Below are 20,766 nucleotides of genomic sequence, written 5' to 3' on the forward strand. Positions count from 1 at the left end.
TCTCCCCCTAGTGAATTTCAGGGGGCATAGCAACACAATATTTTACTAGCAGCCTCTATTCAACAGTGTTCCGCAAGGTGACTTAATATATCTTTTTAATACCATTTAAAAATACATAAATAGTTATTTTCAATTGCAATCAAAGGTCTGTAACTGTTGCATTTTTTTTCCTACCAGTTTTCTGATTGGCCATCTGCCTGCGTAGAGCCGCAGTGGCTGCAGCCTGCTGGGCGGGGATGGTGACAGGGACGGTCCTCTCAGTTGGTGGAGCTCCATGTTTTACTGTCTTTGTGGCAAGAGCAGTACTTTCAGCCCCACTGAGGTTGATCTTGTTTGTTGGAACTGAAATATCAATACAGTGAGCAACATTTATGGAAAGCATGGTTACTAGTGTTCAGCAGTGACATTTACAGGGTTCCCACACAGAATTTCGCTGTTTTTTTTTTGGACATCAAACTCTATTCAAACATAAATTCAGCTAACTGGCATATATATATATATATATAAGAAGGGAGAGACATAACACGGGAGAAAATGGACAAAATGTACGAGGAGCAAATGTCACATATCGTCACATGTTAGAGCTATGCTACGTCAGCAGCTACTGAAAATAAATTTGTTGTTATGTTTCAATAAGCAGGTTATTCACTCAAGATTTCTGCAACAATTTCATTACGTACAACTAAAATTCCGGATTTTTCCTAAATTTTCAGTGATTTTTTAATTATTCCATGACTTTTCGAAGCCTTAAAAAAAACCCCATAATTGTGAAACTCCATGACTTTTCCATGTTTTTCATGACAGTAGGAACCCTGTATTTAGAAGCATTCATCTCATGGCTTTGAGCGCAAATAACTCTGTAGCAAATGTTGGTTTGATTTACTCACCAGGGCTGGGAATAGGGCTGAGTCCAAAGCCAATTCCCGGTACTGAGTGAATTTTAGTTAAAGGTGTGGACTGAATGGCCCCGAAGCCTGGCTGGATAGAAGGGGTCCTCACGACTGTGGGGTGGCGGGGGGTGGCCAATGCTGGGGGTATGACAGTAAGAGGAAGAGATTCTGGCTGCAGTTCCTCTTCCTCTAACTCCAAATCAGCCGGGTGAGGCTCCAGGGACTGGGACAGGGAGGACGTAGAGCTCACATCATCCAGGTCCTCATAGTATTTGGGTGAAAGGAAGGCTGAGCGAGACAGGTTGGCTGGAGGAGAAAAAGATGGAGAACATCTGGATTGCCAATAACTGTGGTAAAGCTGCATCATGGTAATATTTTTTAAGCATGGTTATCAGAATAAAAATTGAAACATGAGTGGCTCAAATATCATGGAGCTCCAGGAATGCTGAATTTTGACAAGGTATTGGTAGTTCTTATAAATTTACTGGAAATTTAAAACCAGGTCTCGCATTTGAATATGAATTTGAAAGTAACCTAAGTTGAAGGCACTGGAGAGGCTTGATGAGTTAACACATTAGCAGACAAACCACTCTTGTTCAACACATATTTGACCTTTTATTTGTTTGACTAATTGGAGTCCCTTTGAGAGTTTCTGGTAAAGCTAAGCTACATTCTAAAACTTACAACCCCAAACTTGTAGTTCATAAACCAAATTCACAGAACAAAAATCCATGATTATTAGTCTAGCCCACTGTTACAGTTAGTCTGAGCAGGATACCTGGTGCAGTTGAGCGGACAGGAGGCATCTGCCCTTTTGAGAGGAAGTTACGCAGCTGGGACTGTTTCACTGGCGATATCTTGACTGCAGGAGAAACATTTATAGTTACCTTGTGTTGAAATTAAGAAGTGTGATATCCTTCATTATTTTATATAAAAAATATATAAAGACTGATACCTGGAGATTTGGATTTGGTCTTAGGAGGGGTGGTATCCAGCCTGGCTTTCAGAAGTGCATCCCTTAAACTCTCAAGCTCGCTTTCCAAACTAAAAAACACAGACACAAGTGGTTATAGTTGGGAGCAACATCTTTTTAAAAGCAATTTGCACCGTACTGACTTTCATGATTAGAAATAATGTTAATATCCTGTAAAGGCTTCAACTGTGAAAAAAACAGCAGTCTTTATGTTATCCATGGACTATAGTGAATAAATTGTTAGCTTTTATGTAATCCTGTTATGAAAATGAATGAGATTTTGAGCTGAATTTATTCCGTTTTCTTTATTTAAGATTCAAACTGCAGCCCCTTTAAGTCAAGGTTAACCTGAAATATGAAGTGTCTGAATCCCGCACCCACTCCACAGTCTCCTCTTTCACAACAAACTCAAAATTTACAGAATTTAACACTTATTTATCCCTGAGATTTTCACATTCCTCCCAACTCATTGGTCTTAGCCAGCTCTTACCCAGCAGCCGTTGCTGTGGCAGTGCTGCGGTTTATGGTTGGAGCAGCAGTCTTGTTGTAGAGGCGCAGTGAGGTCAGTTGCTTAACCAACTGGTCCAGTCTGTTCTTCTGCTGGTTAATAATGTACAGGTTGTTGGCCAGTGTAGTGAACAGACCCTCACGCCCAGGCACAACCATGTGTCTGTGAAGAAAAAATTATTTCAGAACAAATTCTATTTAACCCCAAATATTTTCTGTATCAAATACTCAAATATGTGGTATTTTGGGCCTACTTCTGCTTTTTCTTCTTCTCCAGGTGTTTTTCCCATTCCACATCCAACACATCATTGACATCTTCCACAGCAAACATGACATACTGGTATAGCCTGCGGATCTCCTGAAGAAGGAAACATTTAAAAAAAAAGAAAAAAAGAAACATGGCTATGAATATATTGGTGATTCATTTAAATGCTTTGTGAAAAGTATCTATTTATGCAGACATTTCACCTTAAGCTGTTCCTCGCTGCGGGGGTCTAAAGGTTTTTTGTACAGCAGCTGTCTGTAATTTCTGTCTCTGCTCAGCTCACTCTGGGCCTTGGCTTCTTCTGCCCCGGCAAAGCCCTCGAGTAAGGTGGTCTTCAGTGTACCAATGTCCCCATGGAGAGACTGGGGAAAAAAAAAGGTTGGAAAAGAACAGAAATGCTATAATTACCCTGATTAAACCAGGAGACCTCAACTACTACACTAAATCCAAAGAACAACTAAAATGCATTACAATGTATTTGCTGCAGCTGAGTGGAGGTGATTATTTTGCTGCTTTTGTCCCCTGCAGTGCTGCCATTTTTTTCAAACTCTGTTTTTGGGACAATAAAATTGTTTATATATTGCTTATATTGCTTGTTTATAAATGGTATATACCAGTGTTTTTCCTGTTTGAAATATTTTTAGCAAAGAAAAACCTGACCAGCTAAATAACAACCTTTTAACTATAAAATACTGAAATGCTAAATTTCAAATATTTAGAATACATCACCAAATTTATGGCAAATTTTTGGTCATCCTGCAATAACACTAAGACAGCATTGAACGTTACACTGAACTGAGTCTTTTTGCTAAGTTGCACTTAAAATTTAGTGATGTGATCATTTATGGAATTATTCATTATATATTTTTTAGATTAACATTTTTTTAAATGTCACGTACCCCTTGCAGTATTCCAAAATACCTCTAGGGGTTTCTGTGCCCTATTTGAGTAACAATGACATATACTTAAAGACAAGTCACACAAGTCAATATAAACTTTGAAAAAATAGAATGATTGCAGCTGTAAAAATTGTGTTTTGGTGCATTTTTCAACATCAAAAGTAAAGGGGGGGGAATCAGACAGAAAATAGGCTATGTACTTTTGACATTTTTTTTTTTGGTAGTGCCCAAACCCAGATAAAACCTGAATACCAAAATGTTATGCATCATCACCCACGGCCCAAAGAGGGAAAGATGGTACATATATTGGTGTTTCTATTTATCAGACTACAATAAACTTATGAGAGTAATTATTATTCTAAAACTACTGCATTCTCGTGAGGGGGCAGCTGTTGGGAGTAGGATTTAGCTGGTGAGTGCAATTTTGCTAGCAAGGCTTTGGGTGTAACCCAAGCAATATCTGGGCTCTAATTTCTAAAGATAGCATACGCACACGACGAGGCCTGAAAGAGGTGTAAACCACTTCCCATGCAAAAGTTGTGACCTATAAAAAACAAACTGATGGGAGAATGTGCACACCTGTAGGGAAATTCTGACCCATGCGCCTGCACATTTTGGAGGTAGGGGAAATTTGGTACGCAGATGGTGAGGTAGTGAACTGAAGCCAGATAGTATGATTTTAATGTGAGAGGCATCACTACAGGTATAATGATGCCTTTCACATTACATTTTGCCTCATATGGCACATTACATATATAGTGTCAGCAGTGTTAAATCATATCTTATAATACTGTAAATAAATATAACCAATTACATCGTCTCTTTTTATTAAATTTTTGTGTGTAAAATGACTGCATTAAGCATGACTGCCCCACAGGACGCACTGGAGACACTGCGGTGACTGTCAGTGACAATCTGCCTTCTCCAGTCACCTCACCCGGCACACTTTCACTACCTGCACATATGGACTGTGCATATAAGTGAAGTCTGGAAATTAAGCCAGTTAAGACTTTCGCACAATCCTTACACTCCATTTTTTTATCAGGAGTCCTGATTATAATGCAGGCCAAGACAGCTATATCAAAACTTACGTAAATAAATACATTGTGTTCATTTTTCAAACTTTCATCTTTAAATGACCTCCCAGGCCCGGGGATACCACTGATTATCACGATCATTTTGGCAAACTGTAAAACAATCAGTGTGATGGCTGTAAACTGCAGTGACACTCAGCTGTTGAAATGACTCACTGCAAGGATCCACTGATCTGCTGGGTCATTAACATTAATGAGGTGCTTTACATTGACTATTTATGGTTGAATGTGGGCATGTAGAGGGCAACATATGAGGGGGAATCCATGTGCGCACAGTCCCTAGTTGATTTGGGATTTATAAAAGGAAATTGCAGACTGACAGGTGTGTGCACAGTTTTGCGAATCTGAATATTTTTGGTGCATGCCAGTCTTGACTGTATGTACACTTTCAGTATGAATCCTCAGCACTGATCTATAAATGAGTCCTCTGAACATGTTTTGGTTTTCCAGCCGCCATCTCACCTCTGTAGTTTCCTTGATCTCCAGGGTGAAAATATGGAGGTCGTCTGACTCCTTCCTCATCTCCTTCATCTCTTCATTGGTCCCAACCTTGAAGTCAGCTCTTGCACTTCGTGCCTTTAGGTCATCTAGCTCCTTCTGGAAGTGTGCAATCTGATGAAAAATCAGAGACATGCTTAGTTCAAAAACAATCAGAGGAATCACTTCAACACAGGGTGTACGTGACATGTTATCTTCTTTACAGTTACCAGAACTGAGTTGCACCCGCTGTTCTTCAATAATCCTTTTCTAAGGTCTTTGTAACAACCACAGTTGCAAGTTTAAAACTCGTGATTTAGTAACTTTGGGTTTTACTATAAAAGCCAAGGAATGTCTAAGCTAATAAAAATGTGCATATATTTGTAATCATCATTTGCACAGTAAACTGTGTAAACAGGAAGTACCCTTGGCATCATGTGCTTTCACAGAATTTCCAAAAATAACCTTCTTAGGAGGCCAAATTATATGTTTAACTTAACTGGCAATGTAGTTTTTTTTAAAGGAGGTAGTATTTATGCAGTTAATGGTGAATGGGAAACAGCAAATTAAGCTAAGCAGCTTTACTGGATCATTTAGTCTGATGTTAGCATTATGCTAATTTACTGTGCTTGTTGTGAAATGTAGTCTACACAGTTAACATCATTATTAAACACCATTTTGACCTGAAGTGTCAGGCCAGATATTCCATTATCTCTCTAACTCTACAATCTGAATGGGTCATTATATTAACCTTGCACAATATTAGTTTCATCAGTTAGCAAACCTAGTTCGGTTAGCTAAAATATATAGTTAACGTTAAGCTGTAAAAGTGGTGCAGTGTACTCCAGTGTTGACTGGATGATATGTCTCACCTCCTCCAGTATACCAGCCATAATGGGATCTGAGTCTTTCTTCTGCTGTAGCTGCTTTTCCAGGGCCTTCACACTGACAGCTGCCTGTATCCAGAAATATTAAAGAACTTAAGAACCTATAATTCAGTCAGTAGGAAACACACATCAATAAATACACACAATCAATACAAATATGAAGGGAAAAAAACTGCGAAAATGTTTGCAATCGCTAACTTAATTATGTAATTCTCTACAGCTAACAGCTGGTTTCAGTTGCTATTGGCAACCACCAACAGTACAGTTCCATAGCAGTTTCATTAACATTTTTACTTACATACACCATCTTGTCAGATGTGTTACCATGCAAATGTTGCATATTTTATCTACAACCATGATGACAATGTTATCATCAAGTACTTTTTTCCATTTCTGTGTTTATTTATTTAGTTTATTTATTTTTATTTATTTCAGATTATTTATTTTTTATTTATTTCAGTTTAGTTTTATTATCTATTACAGAAGCAGTTTGAGGCTAATGTGTTGCTAACGTAGGCTTTATAATAACGATGGATGACATGACAGCTCTGCAAAAGTGCAGCATAAACATCTTTATCGCCCCCTGCTGGCTGGCTGCAGTACAGGTCATAAACTTGACCCCTCCATGTTAGTGGGTGGGACAAATTAAAAATCAAAGAACACTTAGAATACTTTTTTTTTCCAAAAAATTTTTTTTGTCATTTAAGGTAGTTCTTATCATGCTGATGAATCTAAGTGTTTGTTTTTCTGATGGGTTTGCTTTTAATTAGTTATATGACACTATAAAAACAGGGTTTAATGTCATGTTTGAGAGCTGTGTGTGCTAATCAGTGTGCTCCAAATCAAAGGCGCTGCTTGTGATTGGTCGGACGGATGTATGGGTGGTAACTCGATACTGTGCAAATCACTACTGTACAAATTCTGGCTCCAAATGACATCACCAGCTAAAGATGGCAGATATTTTTTCATAAATTTATTAAGAGGGAGTCTATGGTTGCAAACAAAACATTCTAAGAGACATTTGAGCTAAACTGTGATGTTATGTATATCCTTTTTTTTTTTACGTTTGCTCTAGTGGACTGGATGTTTACTAGATTAGTTACTGTGGTGTACTTGCAATAGAGACTGAATGTTCTTTTACTGGCACAATAATGTTTCATAATACAGTTACTAATATGTCACTAATTTGACAGTAGTCCTGTTACTTTACTGATCCATTTTAACAATAACTGGCCTAACGCCAGGTTCACACTCGTGTGTTAACTGTAGCGCAGCCGCCGGTCAGCAGTCACCTGACTGTTCACACCAGGAGGGCATTTCTCCGCGTGGGTGCAGTGATTCTCCATCACTAGTCCTTTCTAATCACACAGAGAGCTCTGTCCGTGCATCCGTGTATCTCTGTGTGGCTATTTTATCATTTATCATGATCATATCATATCTAATATATCCTTTATATCATTCATAATAGAGTACGTGGATTGTGCTCCATGGAAAATCAGCTCCTCTGTGTCTAGCGTGAACCCTACATTACTTTTATCTAACAACAATAGCGTTGTTTGAAAACGTTTAATGAACAACTGCTGTCCTCAAACTTTGGTGGTTTGTGTAGCTCACAGCATACACTTGAAGCAACATAGACATACTGTGCAACTACACATGTAGTAAAGGCAAGAGAATCATATCTTACCATCTAATACTGGCATTCTCCACATAAAATATTTACTATGAAGTTGCCTAAAATGGGTTAAGATGATCAAAATGGGAAAAATCTCACTAAATATTTCTTTGGCTTTAGGAAAGTTCACTGATGGAGGTTCTGTGCCTTCAGTGTGTTTCTATAATGCATAAGTTTACCTTTTGACATATTATTCAGCAAAATATTAACAACTATTGAAAGACGTCTATCCAATACACAAATAGAAAAAAATCCTTCATAATAAACAGACAGGACCTGTGGAGTTTGGACACGAGCCTGGGCAGCAGGAGCAGATTTCTGGATGATTGCGGGTGGTGTGCTGGTTTGAACTGGACGCACTGGAGCTGAGAAAACACAAACCAAACCATGTACACTTAAGATTCAAATAAATGTTTGATAAAACAACACAATAACAATGACACACTTGTGCAAAGTCTTTAAGTGAAGGAAGTGAGGTGGGCTCACCCAGTACAGCTGGTGGCTTAGTGGCTGAGGGTGGAGGGGCGGCCAAACTACTGGAGGTGGAGACAACTGTTTTGGGCAGCGAGGGATTGAAAGAGAAAGACTGTGGGGATGGTGCAGGGGTCTCTACTGCTGAAAACCTTGGAAAGACACATACATTTTAAGTCTTTGTATGCATGTATACAACCTCAAAGTCTCAGTTGGAATAACTTAATAAATAATAAGTCAAAAATAATGATTTACCTCTCATTTAGATTAAGTTTCACCATTGGTGGAGAGGCAGTAGCAACAGTCTGGGGTGTCAGAGCTGGAGCTGGAGCTGCCACCGCTGATGGTTTGATGGAAGGAGTAAAAGAAAATGCTGAAAGTGCTGAGGGAGAGTCAGAGGGAGGTTTGGAGGCAAATGAGAAGCCTGAGGATCCTGAAGAGCCAAAAGGTGTGGATACCACCAGGGGGAAAGCTGAAGGGGCAGAGATGGAGCATGTACTTGGGACTGAAAAACTGAACCCTGATGATGATGTAACCGCCAACACAGGAGCTGTGGGAACAATGCTGAACGGGGCAGCGGAGGAAGAGGCAGCAGGGGCTGGAGGAGTGGAAGCAGCTGCTGATGTGAGGCCGAGGCTTGGGAATGCTGCCGGGGCAGATGGGATGGAGGCAGCAATTTTGGGTGGTTGGGCTGCCAAAGAACCTGTAAACAGAAAATAAATTTGTTTTCATTTGATCTAATCACATGTGTGTCTACAAACAGGGGCTGCTAATTCTTAAAGCAGCTGGATTAGCCTCAGAGAGAACAAGTCCAGATTTTTCATGGTTAGATGCTCAAAGCCGCATTTCTGTCAGACTTCAAAGGAGTTTGCAAAAAAAAAAAAAAAAAGTCAAGCCTCGAGGAGTTTGGTTGTGTAAAAGCACTGGTTTACTAGCTCCATAAAAAAGTAAGTACTTCACAGTGTAGTCAAAGATCCCCACATGAGCAAAACAACTGGTCTCATTCAAGAAATGTAAGTAAATATTAAGTGAAAAGAAATTATTAGACAAAAAAACACTTCACAACATTCCAGTGACAAAAAAACCCCAGACAAAACAAAACATAAAATAATTGCCAGCATTTATGAATAACATTTTGCTGCAAAAATGTGTGAGAAATGACAATGATAATCCTGCAATTAACAAAAAACGTTCTCTGCTTACTTTTTTCTGTTCCACTACACTTTAACACCACTCAAAACTTTGAAGGCCCTATTTGATGAAGTAAAGTGCGATAAGACCTCCAAACTTCACTGGCGTATTTGTAATTAAGTTTAAGAACTAAAATTTATGCAGAATGAAAGCCTTGTTCCTTTAAGACATTATGATAAGCTTGATCAGGGGTTTGCTTAGACGTGTGTTTGACTGACAGGTCTGTCAGGCTGTTAAACTGAGCTGTCATACAAAACTCTACACTCTAAAATGCCCCCTTCAGTGTTAATACTCATGCTGCTTTTTTTCAACACCTGAAAATGAAAGGTCGGGCACTGGGTGCTTCTCTTGTGCCAACTTTCAAGGGCGTGGCCGCAGGTTTCACCTGGTGTTGCACAGCAACCGTAACCTACTAAACAGAAATGCTATGTTTGGAGCTGATCTTTTTTTCCAGGCACTGTCAAGTGTTAGGTATTAAAATATTGTGCAAAGGAGAAGCATTGACACTGGAGTCCAAGGCAAATTACTCACTGGGACAATAAAGTCTATCTATCTAATCTAAAGTAAACATAAGAAATCAGCATGGAGGCCAGTGAAAATGTTTGTTGTAATTTAAAAAAAAAAAAAAAAATAATAATAATTTACTTATGGGGTGTCTGGTGGCTCAGTGGATGGAGCAGGCACCCCATGTGCGAAGGCAGCGTCCTTGCCGCAGCGGCCGCAGGTTTGCTCCAGCTGGCGACCCTTTGGTGCATGTCATCCCCTTTCTCTCCCTCTTATAAACTATCACTCTGTCCTGTCTAATGAAGGCAAAAATGCCCAAAAATAAAATTAAAAAAATAAAGATATTAACCTAAGTCTCTTACTAATTCAGTCTCTCTGTCAAACACGGTGCCATCTAAATTAGGGACAATGTGAGAGCTCTGCATAGACGGACAGGCACGGTAAGGGCTAAAATTAGCATGCCTACTTGGGTGTTGTATTTGTAGTCATTTGACCTGGGAGTGAATGCTGGCTGTAACCTTTTACCATTCAATACAGCAGCCAGATGTTAGTGGGTGTTGTTGGGGTTTTTTTTTCAGCAGAGGGAAAGGGGCTTTAGAATTCACTTGGTGACATGTCAAATGATTCGTTCATGTTTTCCAACAGCCTATGATGGCAAAACACCAGGAAAAGGAAAATCTTACAAACACTTTGGTATCACTGCATTAGATGATTATCACTTGAGGAAATGTGCCATTGCGATATGTGATTATGAATAATTTGAGCAGCCCTCTCAACATTTTAAAACATCTGTTAAGTTCATGGTCTCGCTTACCTGGCTTGGGCAGTCTCTCCCCCTCCAAGGTGAGAACAGAGGGGGCTGACACCAGCTGTTTAACCCCAGGGTTGAGGTTGAGCAGAGCAAATGGACAGAGTAATCCCTCTGTGGATAGCATCAGCATAACAGGCGCTGGGGGTAAGGTCTTCTCGTCAGCTTTGAGAGGGGGGAAAGATTGGATACAGGCATTTAGATGTAGAAATACTGCAGTCTCCATTAAGTGCAGTAAAAGACTCAAAAATATGTTTACTATATTTTTATAAAACATACCAAACACATAACTCTCAAAGTTTCTCACTCCCCCACACACACAGAGTCCATTTCCTCCGACACATTCTGTAACCTTGCACAGTTCAGAGCCAGAGAGAATCTCTGCGGCTCTCTTGGAGTTTTGTATAGAGGCTATTCATTGAGAGCCACATGCGTTTGCAATCTACATTGCAAAGTAACAGACATTTGTAAAACAATTATTTAGCGTTCTTCACAGCTTTGTGCTTCCAACTCACACCACTGCACATGGAAATGATTAACAGCAAGTGTTGTATGCTCACGATGCTTGCTATGTTCATGGTGAAAAATGCTGTTTGTCACTTTAATTATGAAAGCTTTGACACCATTTGAGCACACAGACTTTATGTTAGTGCTGTACTTATCTCATCGACCACCCATGGCTCATTCTGCCCTCCAGTGGTTACAATAAGCACCCAGTGTTCAGTTCAAAAAGGCACACTGTAGCCATGTACAGAGACAACTGTCCTAAGATGCCTCATTTGGTGAAGCACATTCTACCGCATTCCTCCTCTTGCCAAACCCCCAAACTCTTTCCTGCTCTTCACACCCACTTTCCTGCACTCTCCAAAAGCATGCAGTGCTCTGTGGGCTGCAGACAAAAAAAAAAAAGGCAAAACCAGTCTACACCAACATTTAAATGATGAAACTAAGTATTCGCAGCCCAAATTAAAGATGCATTAGTCAGAGTTGATACTAGTCATTTCAGATACGTCAAAAAAAGTACACTGTGTCCTCTTTGTTCCCTTTACAGCCGTCTCATATCTGAAACTATTCCTCAAGCATAACTTTCACTGTCATCAGCGGATGTCAGCAGTAGCTGTTTGATTAATTACCACTGAATCACCTCTCTGACCATGATCCTATATTTTGCATCTACTGTATATTCAATCCACGCACTGCGTGTATGCATCCCACATTCTAAATGCATATTAATATTTCATTGTCTGCATAACATAGAAAGCTATATCTACTCCAGACACATACACCCACACACAAAAATACATTTACATATTCAAATACATATTCGGGCAAACACAGAAAATGGCAAGTATTATGTTTCAAGACATAAAGTGATCCTAACTTCTACACAAAATAAGCATACAACACAGAGAACAGAAACTGAAATACAACATGTAATGTTTAGTTTAATCTCAGTTATGAAACTATAGTTGAAAGAAAGCGAGAAGCAAAATGGGTGGAAGAGAGTGAACAGAAGGGAGAGGCACACGGTATAACCTCATCAGCATTCTGCAACAGGATTGTCTGGGCTTTGTTGTTTGTTGTGGTCCTCTAGCTTGTCTGAGCCATTTTAATGAGCGCATTTCTTCTCCACAGATAACTCTTGTTACTCTCCCTTCGCTTTCCGTATCTAATGTCTCACTTCGGATAAAGGTTTTGATCAGACTACAATCATGTCAAAAATGTTGCTCAAATTGCAGGTTTTTTTTCTTGCTGGGGAGGGAGTTCTTGGAGTGAGCGAGGAGAGATGTGACTAGACAGCAACAGCAGCTCTACGTGAATGTCTGGCAGACTAGGCCATTTAAGATAAAACAGTGCACTGAGACGGTAGCTTATCACTATTCTTTACACACGCTGCAATAGAGCACTGCAGTGGATGCTGTATGCACAAAGAAACCTGACGGATTTCAGCTTCATCTAATCATTAGGGGAGTGCTGGACATAAAATGTTTAGGAGCTTAAAACACAGACAACAGAATACAGTTTGAAAGATAACACCACTAACTATCATGAAATTAAAGTTGACTTAACATGACAGAAATCCACTTGATTCTTAAATATGCCGACAAAAATCTTCATATCACAAAAGTAATTAGTGCGTAGAAGTCTGAGGAGACAGACAGAGGAAGCCGCTGTGATTTGAAGTTTTTTAAACCATAAAAACATACATCATACACACCGTGACGGTGTGAAATACTCTAAGCATGCATGTTCACTAAAACAGGTATATCAGGGTGGGCAGTATCGCTTGTGGCAGATGTTGTAAAAACCTGCCTCAGCTGGTTTAATTCACTCCCCAATGTCCATACTGTCATTTAACTACCAAGTAAACAACATGAGCTTCACTGCAGATGTGCGATATAATTTCTGACTCATAACAATGTCAGAATAAAAGTGATATGCAAAAACAAGTGGAGGAGACTGAATTAAGCATGTTTTGGCTGTTGAAAATATCGTGATTTCAACTTGATTATGGCAGTAAAATTTGGTTGAAAACATTTGTAAAATGTTACTGTGATAGCAATCACAAGAATGGTCTGGTCACAAAACATATTTATGGCAGTGCTTGTCTTGACTAGACTGATTAATTAAATACATGACAAATCAAGGTTCATCTCACTGATGTCACTCACACTGCTATACACCTGAGTAGAAGTGGTATTTAAAAAAATGTACCTCAGGCTCAAATAGAAAAAAGAAAAAGGAAATTTCATCTGCACCAAAGTTACTTTACACCAGCATCAGCATTAAACCAACTGTTTTTTTTTTTAACTGGTGTTCTGCCACACCTTACATCATTATAGGAATTCTCCCACCAAAACAAGGTTGGCTGAAACAAAAATAACTGCGACAACAGCATTCGACCTTCAAACTCCTATAAGGGATACTTCACTGATTTTCAACCATCTTTTATCATAATAATGTGGTTAGTATGTGTCAGTGGTAAACTTCCCTTCATCTAACGAGTGCCCTGCTCCCCTCCCAGCAAAGTTCTTCTGGCTCTCGAGCTGCTGCTTGAACTACAGGCTGTTCTGCATTTTCATATTTCTGCCACCCATGCCGCCACCATGGACACAAATAGCATTAAAGTGCATCAAGAGACAGACGCACATCACTCTTTCACTCTCTCAAACTTGACCAAACTTCAAACAGTAAAACAGAAATACATTTTAGCTTACCGTGTAACTGTAATACAGGATCATCTGTTACCAGCCAGTCGCCATTGTGTTGCACAGACAAGTTCAAATTACGTACGCTACCAAAAAGCATTTACTTTGGTATGACGTGCACAGAAGGACAGCTTCACTTACTGATGTGGATCTCCTGTTGGCTGGTGAAGTCTATGGCTAAGCCAAGGGGCAGAGTGTCTTCATTTGTCTCCGTCACTGGAAGCTCAGCCCTACTCGCATCTTCCAGGACCCAAAGTTCCCAGATCTGAAAAGAGTGAGTGTGTTTTCCGCACAGTAAGCATTTAAACTGTAAATTAAAGCGAAATGAAATTATCACAACAAAATCTGCGTTTATGTAAAATAACACTGAGCATCAAAACTTCATTTAATCAGTTTTTTGCTTTGATCAAATCATGTCTAATTCAACATTAAAGACCCAAAATAACATAATTTGTCTGGCAGTGGAGACCTAATACAGTAATTGACAGCTTTTTGTACAGCCACAAGCATGCCTAACTCTCATCAAGAGGGCTAGTTAAGTATTTGGCACTGGGTTTGTTGACTTTAGATGGGAGAAGTTCTGCTTGCATAAAAGATTTTAAAGAAAAGTGTTGTTTGGGGGTTTTGTTTTAAACCTAGAGCATCTTACAATGTCTTGTTTTTCTTTCAGACAACAATGATGTTTTGTTTCTCTTCTGAAATGTAAATGGAAATCCATTATAGCAAGAGATACCTTTGATTCTATCTATATTCAAAACTGTATGACATTTAAACTCATGACTTCTTTAAGCTCCTCAGCTTTTCACTTAATTAGTTACCTTGTCCTCTGGCCTGGCTGCTATGACGCTGACTTCAATAGAAGCTGCTGATGCTGCAAACATGAGGTCCCTGGATGAAATAAACAATGAGACAAAGAAAAACATTACACCAATTGAATGTACCATTGAAATAAAACAGATTTAGAGTTTGAAGTAATACAGAACACAGTCAGCATGCTTTTGTGTGCCTTATTTACCACCTATGTCTGTAAATTGTAATCATTCTTACCAGTCCTCTACATGGCTGAGGAAGTAGTGGTGTTGTCGCTCAGTGCAGCTGCCGTAAACTGTTTCACTAAAGTTCAGATACTTTGTCTCCACCTTGTCATCCTTCTTCTACAAAAAAAAACCAAACGTATATCACACTTTAACACATTTTGTTAAGGTACATTAGCAAGATGGAACAACTGATGAAATGTCTGTGCATCAGAAGCACATTTCAGCCCATCAACATCCAACTGTGATGTAAATTTTCATAATGTGTAACACAGGTGATTTGAATAAGGACATGTGTGATGGGTTGTGACATCAGTAGCTCTATAAAACTAGCAACACAAGCCTTGTACTGAATGGATTAGTAGTCAGTTACATGAAGCATCCTCCTCAAATAAAAATATGAATGGATGTGTGTGGGAGCTGCAGTAGGAGCCTCTACAGAGTCACCACAAAACAACACGGTTAACACCATGAGAATGTGGCCTTAAGAGCGTCAATGTACACTGCCTGGCCAGTTGCCACCTGGATTTAACTAAGCAAATAGGTACGAGCCTCCTGTTGGATAATTACTGCATGGGCGATTATCTTTCAGCTGGCAACAAGTTATTTAACCCCAACTGGTGCAATGAGTTGCTTCTCATTTCCTAAACAACCATGTCGAAAGACACATCCTGTGATTGTGGAAAAGATGTTAGTCTGTTTGAGAAGGGTCAAATCATTGGCATGCATCAAGCAGAGAAAACATCTAAGGAGATTGCAGAAACTACTAAAATTGGGTTAAGAACTGTCCAACGCATTATTAAAAACTGGAAGGATAGTGGGGACCCATCGTCTTCGAGGAAGAAATGTGGCCGGAAAAAAATCCTGAATGATCGTGATCGGCGATCACTTAAACGTTTGGTGAGATCAAATCGAAGAAAAACAACAGTAGAACTCAGGGCTATGTTTAATAGTGAAAGTAAGAGCATTTCCACACGCACAATGCGAAGGGAACTCAAGGGATTGGGACTGAACAGCTGTGTAGCCTTAAGAAAACCACTAATCAGTGAGGCTAACCGGAAAAAAAGGCTTCAATTTGCTAGGGAGCATTAAGATTGGACTCTGGAGCAATGGAAGAAGGTCATGTGGTCTGATGAGTCCAGATTTACCCTGTTCCAAAGTGATGGGTGCATCAGGGTAAGAAGAGCGGCAGATGAAGTGATGCACCCATCATGCCTAGTGCCTACTGTACAAGCCTGTGAGGGCAGTGTTATGATCTGGGGTTGCTGCAGTTGGTCAGGTCTAGGTTCAGCAACAGTATGTGCTCAAAGAATGAGATCAGCTGACTACCTGAATATACTGAATGACCAGGTTATTCCATCAATGGATTTTTTCTTCCCTGATGGCACGGGCATATTCCAAGATGACAATGCCAGGATTCATCGGGCTCAAATTGTGAAAGACTGGTTCAGGGAGCATGAGACATCATTTTCACACATGGGTTGGCCACCACAGAGTCCAGACCTTAACCCCATTGAGAATCTTTGGGATGTGCTGGAGAAGGCTTTGCGCAGCGGTCAGACTCTACCATCATCAATGCAAGATCTTGGTGAAAAATTAATGCAGCACTGGATGGAAATAAATCTTATGACATTGCAGAAGCTTATCGAAACAATGCCACAGCGAATGCGTGCCGTAATCAATGCTAAAGGCGGTCCAACGAAATATTAGAGTGTATGACTTTTTTTTTTGGTGGTGACTTTTTTTTTGGCCAGGCAGTGTATAAACTGGCAAGGCACTGTTGTTTTAGTAATGTGAAAACATTACAAACACCTTCAATCAAACATTCAGATAGATAAGATAAGAGATAAGATAAGATCTTTATTGTTAAAAACAACAAAAGTCAGTTTGGTGACTCTTCAGCAGCAGCATAAACAAAACACAAGATCATACAAAGAATTTGAGACTAAAAACACTCATAACCGTAAAAGGAGGCCAGTGCAAGTGTGTATGCATATTACTACTCTCTGCAGTCAGTATTTTCAGTTATAATAGGGAGGGAGGAGGAAAGGGGATTGCACGTAGGTGACAGCTTTAGTAAAGAAGCTGTTTTTTAGACTAAAAGCTGTGTTTTAGTTCATGTGATAGTCAAAATAAATATTAACCAATCAGCCAAAACATTAAAACTGCTGGCAGGTAAAGTGAATAACACTTATCATCTCATTAAAATATAGTGTTCTGCTTGGAAACTTTGGGTCCTGGTTTCATGTGGATGCCACTTGGCACACACCAGCTACCCAAACGCCATTCCAGACTAAGTACACCTGCTGATGGCAGTGGCCACTCCAGCAGGACAAAGCACCCTGTCACACTGCAAAAACTACTCAGGAATGGCCATTGGAATGTGACAAAGAACTCTAGGCGTCGACTCTGCCTCCAGTTTCACTAGATCCCAATCCCAATCCTATCGCACATACGTGAGACATGTCAGTATCCCAGAGGTCCTGGGTACATGACTTGACAGGTCACAGCTAATTCCAATCCATAGTGGGGATGCTATCGGGCAACTGGCGTTGCCATTAAGGGGTGCATTTGGTCTGCGACAGAGTTTAAGTGGGTGGTGCAGCCGATCGACATATGGTCAAATTTATCTGCTGAGGTGATGAGTAAGACAGCATTGAGGACTAGAGGGGTGCAACCTGACAATAATCCAAATGTGATTACATGAATTCAGTGGATGTAGGGCATACTCACAGGGAGGGTGATCAACACTAGCTCAGGAGGGGTCTCAAGGGACCCATCTGCAGCAGCATATACCACTGCGAACACAAAGGTTCTCAGCCACAGTACATCCAGAACTGTGAAAGAGAATAGGAAAGATATGAATTAGCCACACATGGGAATTAAACACAGTAAAGAAAAGTAACGCAAAAGTAAAATATGTAATCCAGTAGTTACACCTAAATTAGGCCATTGTGTGCTGTTAATAATCCAGCTCAGTACATGGAACAAACAAGACCTTTTAAAAAAATATGTACAGGATTTGCCTTACCTTTGACAGGGTCCTCAGAGGTGTAGAAGTTTGGACATTGGATAACTTTCTTTTCTTCTAACGCCTTTTTACAGAGAAGACAATCAGTTACTCATCTTTGAGTGAGGAATATGTGTGTTATATTAATTATTGTGATTAGGTTCACTTACTGGTGTATACTGACTGACAGTGGAATCCATTTTTCCTGCAGCGACTTGTTTTCCTTTTGGACTCCAGCAAACTGTGCAAAACAAAGTACATTAACTAATATTGATCCACAGTGGAAACATGGAGGACGAGCAAACCTAAATATTGTGGACAGTGTTTCACTCACTGCATGTGATGCCACTTGAAGCAGGAAGCTCATTCTGCACCTTTACACTGTCAGTAACATCCAAAATCATCATGCGGCCGTCAGACAAACAGACGGCCAACATGGTTGCCTGCACAGGATTCCACTTCAGGTCCTGCACTAAAGTGCCAGAGGGTACTGCTGGCAGAAGTGATGCAAAAGGTAACTTCTGCGGTCTTGCCTGGAAAAATATTTAAAAGTTTTTTTTAAAAAAACAACAAGTAAAATGCATAAAATTACTGAATCTAGTAGATACAATACATGAATATCCGAGCAAGAAATGTTATCACATTTAAACAGAAAATTGTGGATTTGGAAATCGATTTAATTTCCATAAAGTTATTCCATTATGTACTTACTTCTAATATTTTAACTATTTATTGTGAGGAGACTATGCCCAATTCTGGTGAATTTTAGAGCAAATGATAAATTAAGTTAGAAATAACTGCTGTATATTAGGGATTTCTTCATGTTAGGGAGGTCTGACTCTGCGAGTCTGCTGATTAAAGATTAAGATTAAAATGTGCACAACATTTTTGTTAGCACAGATCAGAAATTTACCCTCTAGACATTCTTCATTTCAGTAAAGTTGTCTGCATTGGACAATTATTTACTGTGGGACAAGTGTCTCTCTATATTTGTTACAAAAACATATGCTTGTATGTACAGAAACACCAGAAGATCCTGAAATAGGCATGATGCATTTCTAATACAAAATGACATTAAAAACACAGGCTGAAGTAGTCACCTTGTTTATGAAGGTGCGGACATCATAGAACATGAGGGACAAACCCGCCTCATCAGACATGCCACATACTGACAAAGTAAGTTCATCACAACTGAGAGCCAAGTGGTGCAGGGCCAGTTCCACAGTCACTTCCGCCAGCGCTGTTACCCCATCAACTAGAGAAAAGCGGAAAACTGGAGTGAATTGAGTGCAAGAGAAATTAAAGACAATTACAATAATGATGAATTCTTCCTAACAGTAACTGAAATGACAAGGATGTGCAAAACTGACTAGATAAATATTTAAATTCAAACCTGTACTGTGATATTCATACCTATATCATTTGCGTTGCCGTCAATTTTATCAGCAGCCAGAATGTCTTGAGTTTGGTACACTTTGAATGTTCTGTCAAGGCCAACAATAGTTAAACCAAATTTGTTTGAGATGGTGAGCAGACTAGTTCTTTCTTTTGGCAAATCATCAGAAGTGTCAAAGACTCTTGCTTTCTTCATCTGACGAAACTGAAAATCCTGAAAAAGAAAAACAAGCACTGGGTGAAATGGGAGGTAACTGTAAACTTAAACTAAGCCCTATATCCTTCGAGAAAGAAAAAAACAACAATATACTGTAACAAGCTTGGTAAAATGAAGTTAACACATGACAACGATCCAATAGTTACATTTTCTTTTCACTGTTAGAAACATGATGCGACATACTTGTCGTTTAATAAATATTTGGTTACTTGGAACTTGACTAGCTTATCAACATAGTTACGCAAAGTCTCAAAATGAAAGTTAAAATTTGGGTAAACATGCTGCGCACTCACGTCCCGTTAGCTATTGATGCTAAGCAATGTGTGTGTTTTTATAGCAATTTGTATTTAACGTGACAATTGTTTCATGTCTTTATTACACACAGAGTTGTTTTAGTTCATCTAATCTCAAACTAGAATTTTCTAATTGAGGAAATTTAATATGAAATGCGACTAACAGCTACTCTGCTAGTTAGCTAGTAATAAACTGAAACGATAAAAATGGCTGTAACAGCTCTTTCTCGGTAGACTTTTAAACTGTTAAACGGTGCCTGCAACTGTTCATTGTGTCTCCGTTATTAATTTGCCCATGTAAATACTTTCTGGGTAAAAGTTTAATCAGTTAATCTAAACCCAACCGGCTAGCCAACCAGCTAAGCTAGCCAGGACCACTGAAAATGAACTGGCGCAGTGCTAGCAAACATTAGCTTACACATGCTAATCTGTCAACACAACTTGTAGATAACAACTTACCTTCATTTCCCTCTCAGGAGGGGAGTCTGTGTCGTCGCTCATGTTGAAGTACAGAGGCTGTTGCTCTTCCAGATGAGCTGTTGTGTCAGTTTATTCCTTTATTGTTTGAATATGAGGCAAGTTTCTGGTGAGCCACATTAGTCTTAGGACAGCTGAACACACGCCGCGCGATTTTGCCGTGGAAAAACGTCGTGTCTACGTAGGATGACGAGTAGATAGCAGAGCACCCTCGGAGCGACGAACACTGAGTTCAGAAACTAAACCTCATTTATGGAGAAAATAATAATAGGGTTATGCTCAAAACAAAATACAATAATGCATGGTAGGTATTTGCAGAAATACCAATTACCAATTAAGAAAAAAAAACAGTAAATGAGAACGCCACTTTTTCATCCTGCTAGGATTGATGTTAGACAAATAATAAACACAACAGAAGACGTGATCCGTTTTAAAACATGTAGGCTAACAAAAAATGATAGCACGTGTAAGCTTAAATTCAGTGTTGGGG

The 20,766-nt window shown here is 39.5% G+C and overlaps 1 protein-coding gene across 2 annotated transcripts in view; it reads right to left on the reverse strand.

Annotated features, from left to right (window-relative positions):
• The window catches only part of nup214 (nucleoporin 214), a 36,959-nt gene extending 16,530 nt beyond the window's left edge, over positions 1-20,429 (reverse strand). For both annotated transcript variants that reach the window (XM_042508900.1, XM_042508899.1), the window contains exons 1-23: positions 20,259-20,429; positions 19,308-19,503; positions 18,995-19,149; positions 18,229-18,427; positions 18,065-18,135; positions 17,916-17,979; positions 17,618-17,721; positions 14,898-15,004; positions 14,669-14,738; positions 13,992-14,115; positions 10,648-10,806; positions 8,394-8,841; positions 8,154-8,290; positions 7,944-8,032; positions 5,978-6,061; positions 5,091-5,240; positions 2,839-2,997; positions 2,625-2,728; positions 2,354-2,533; positions 1,846-1,934; positions 1,669-1,752; positions 888-1,196; positions 175-342 (exon numbers count right to left, since the gene is read on the reverse strand). In XM_042508900.1, coding sequence (XP_042364834.1) covers positions 175-342; positions 888-1,196; positions 1,669-1,752; positions 1,846-1,934; positions 2,354-2,533; positions 2,625-2,728; positions 2,839-2,997; positions 5,091-5,240; positions 5,978-6,061; positions 7,944-8,032; positions 8,154-8,290; positions 8,394-8,841; positions 10,648-10,806; positions 13,992-14,115; positions 14,669-14,738; positions 14,898-15,004; positions 17,618-17,721; positions 17,916-17,979; positions 18,065-18,135; positions 18,229-18,427; positions 18,995-19,149; positions 19,308-19,503; positions 20,259-20,300 — 3,292 coding nt within the window. In that variant the 5' untranslated portion in view covers positions 20,301-20,429. The remainder of the gene's footprint in view (positions 1-174; positions 343-887; positions 1,197-1,668; positions 1,753-1,845; positions 1,935-2,353; positions 2,534-2,624; positions 2,729-2,838; positions 2,998-5,090; positions 5,241-5,977; positions 6,062-7,943; positions 8,033-8,153; positions 8,291-8,393; positions 8,842-10,647; positions 10,807-13,991; positions 14,116-14,668; positions 14,739-14,897; positions 15,005-17,617; positions 17,722-17,915; positions 17,980-18,064; positions 18,136-18,228; positions 18,428-18,994; positions 19,150-19,307; positions 19,504-20,258) is intronic.
• Between the last annotated feature and the right edge of the window lie 337 nt (positions 20,430-20,766).

The sequence above is a fragment of the Plectropomus leopardus genome, chromosome 20 (assembly GCF_008729295.1).
Source record: "Plectropomus leopardus isolate mb chromosome 20, YSFRI_Pleo_2.0, whole genome shotgun sequence".
Classification (NCBI taxonomy): Eukaryota; Metazoa; Chordata; class Actinopteri; order Perciformes; family Serranidae; genus Plectropomus; species Plectropomus leopardus.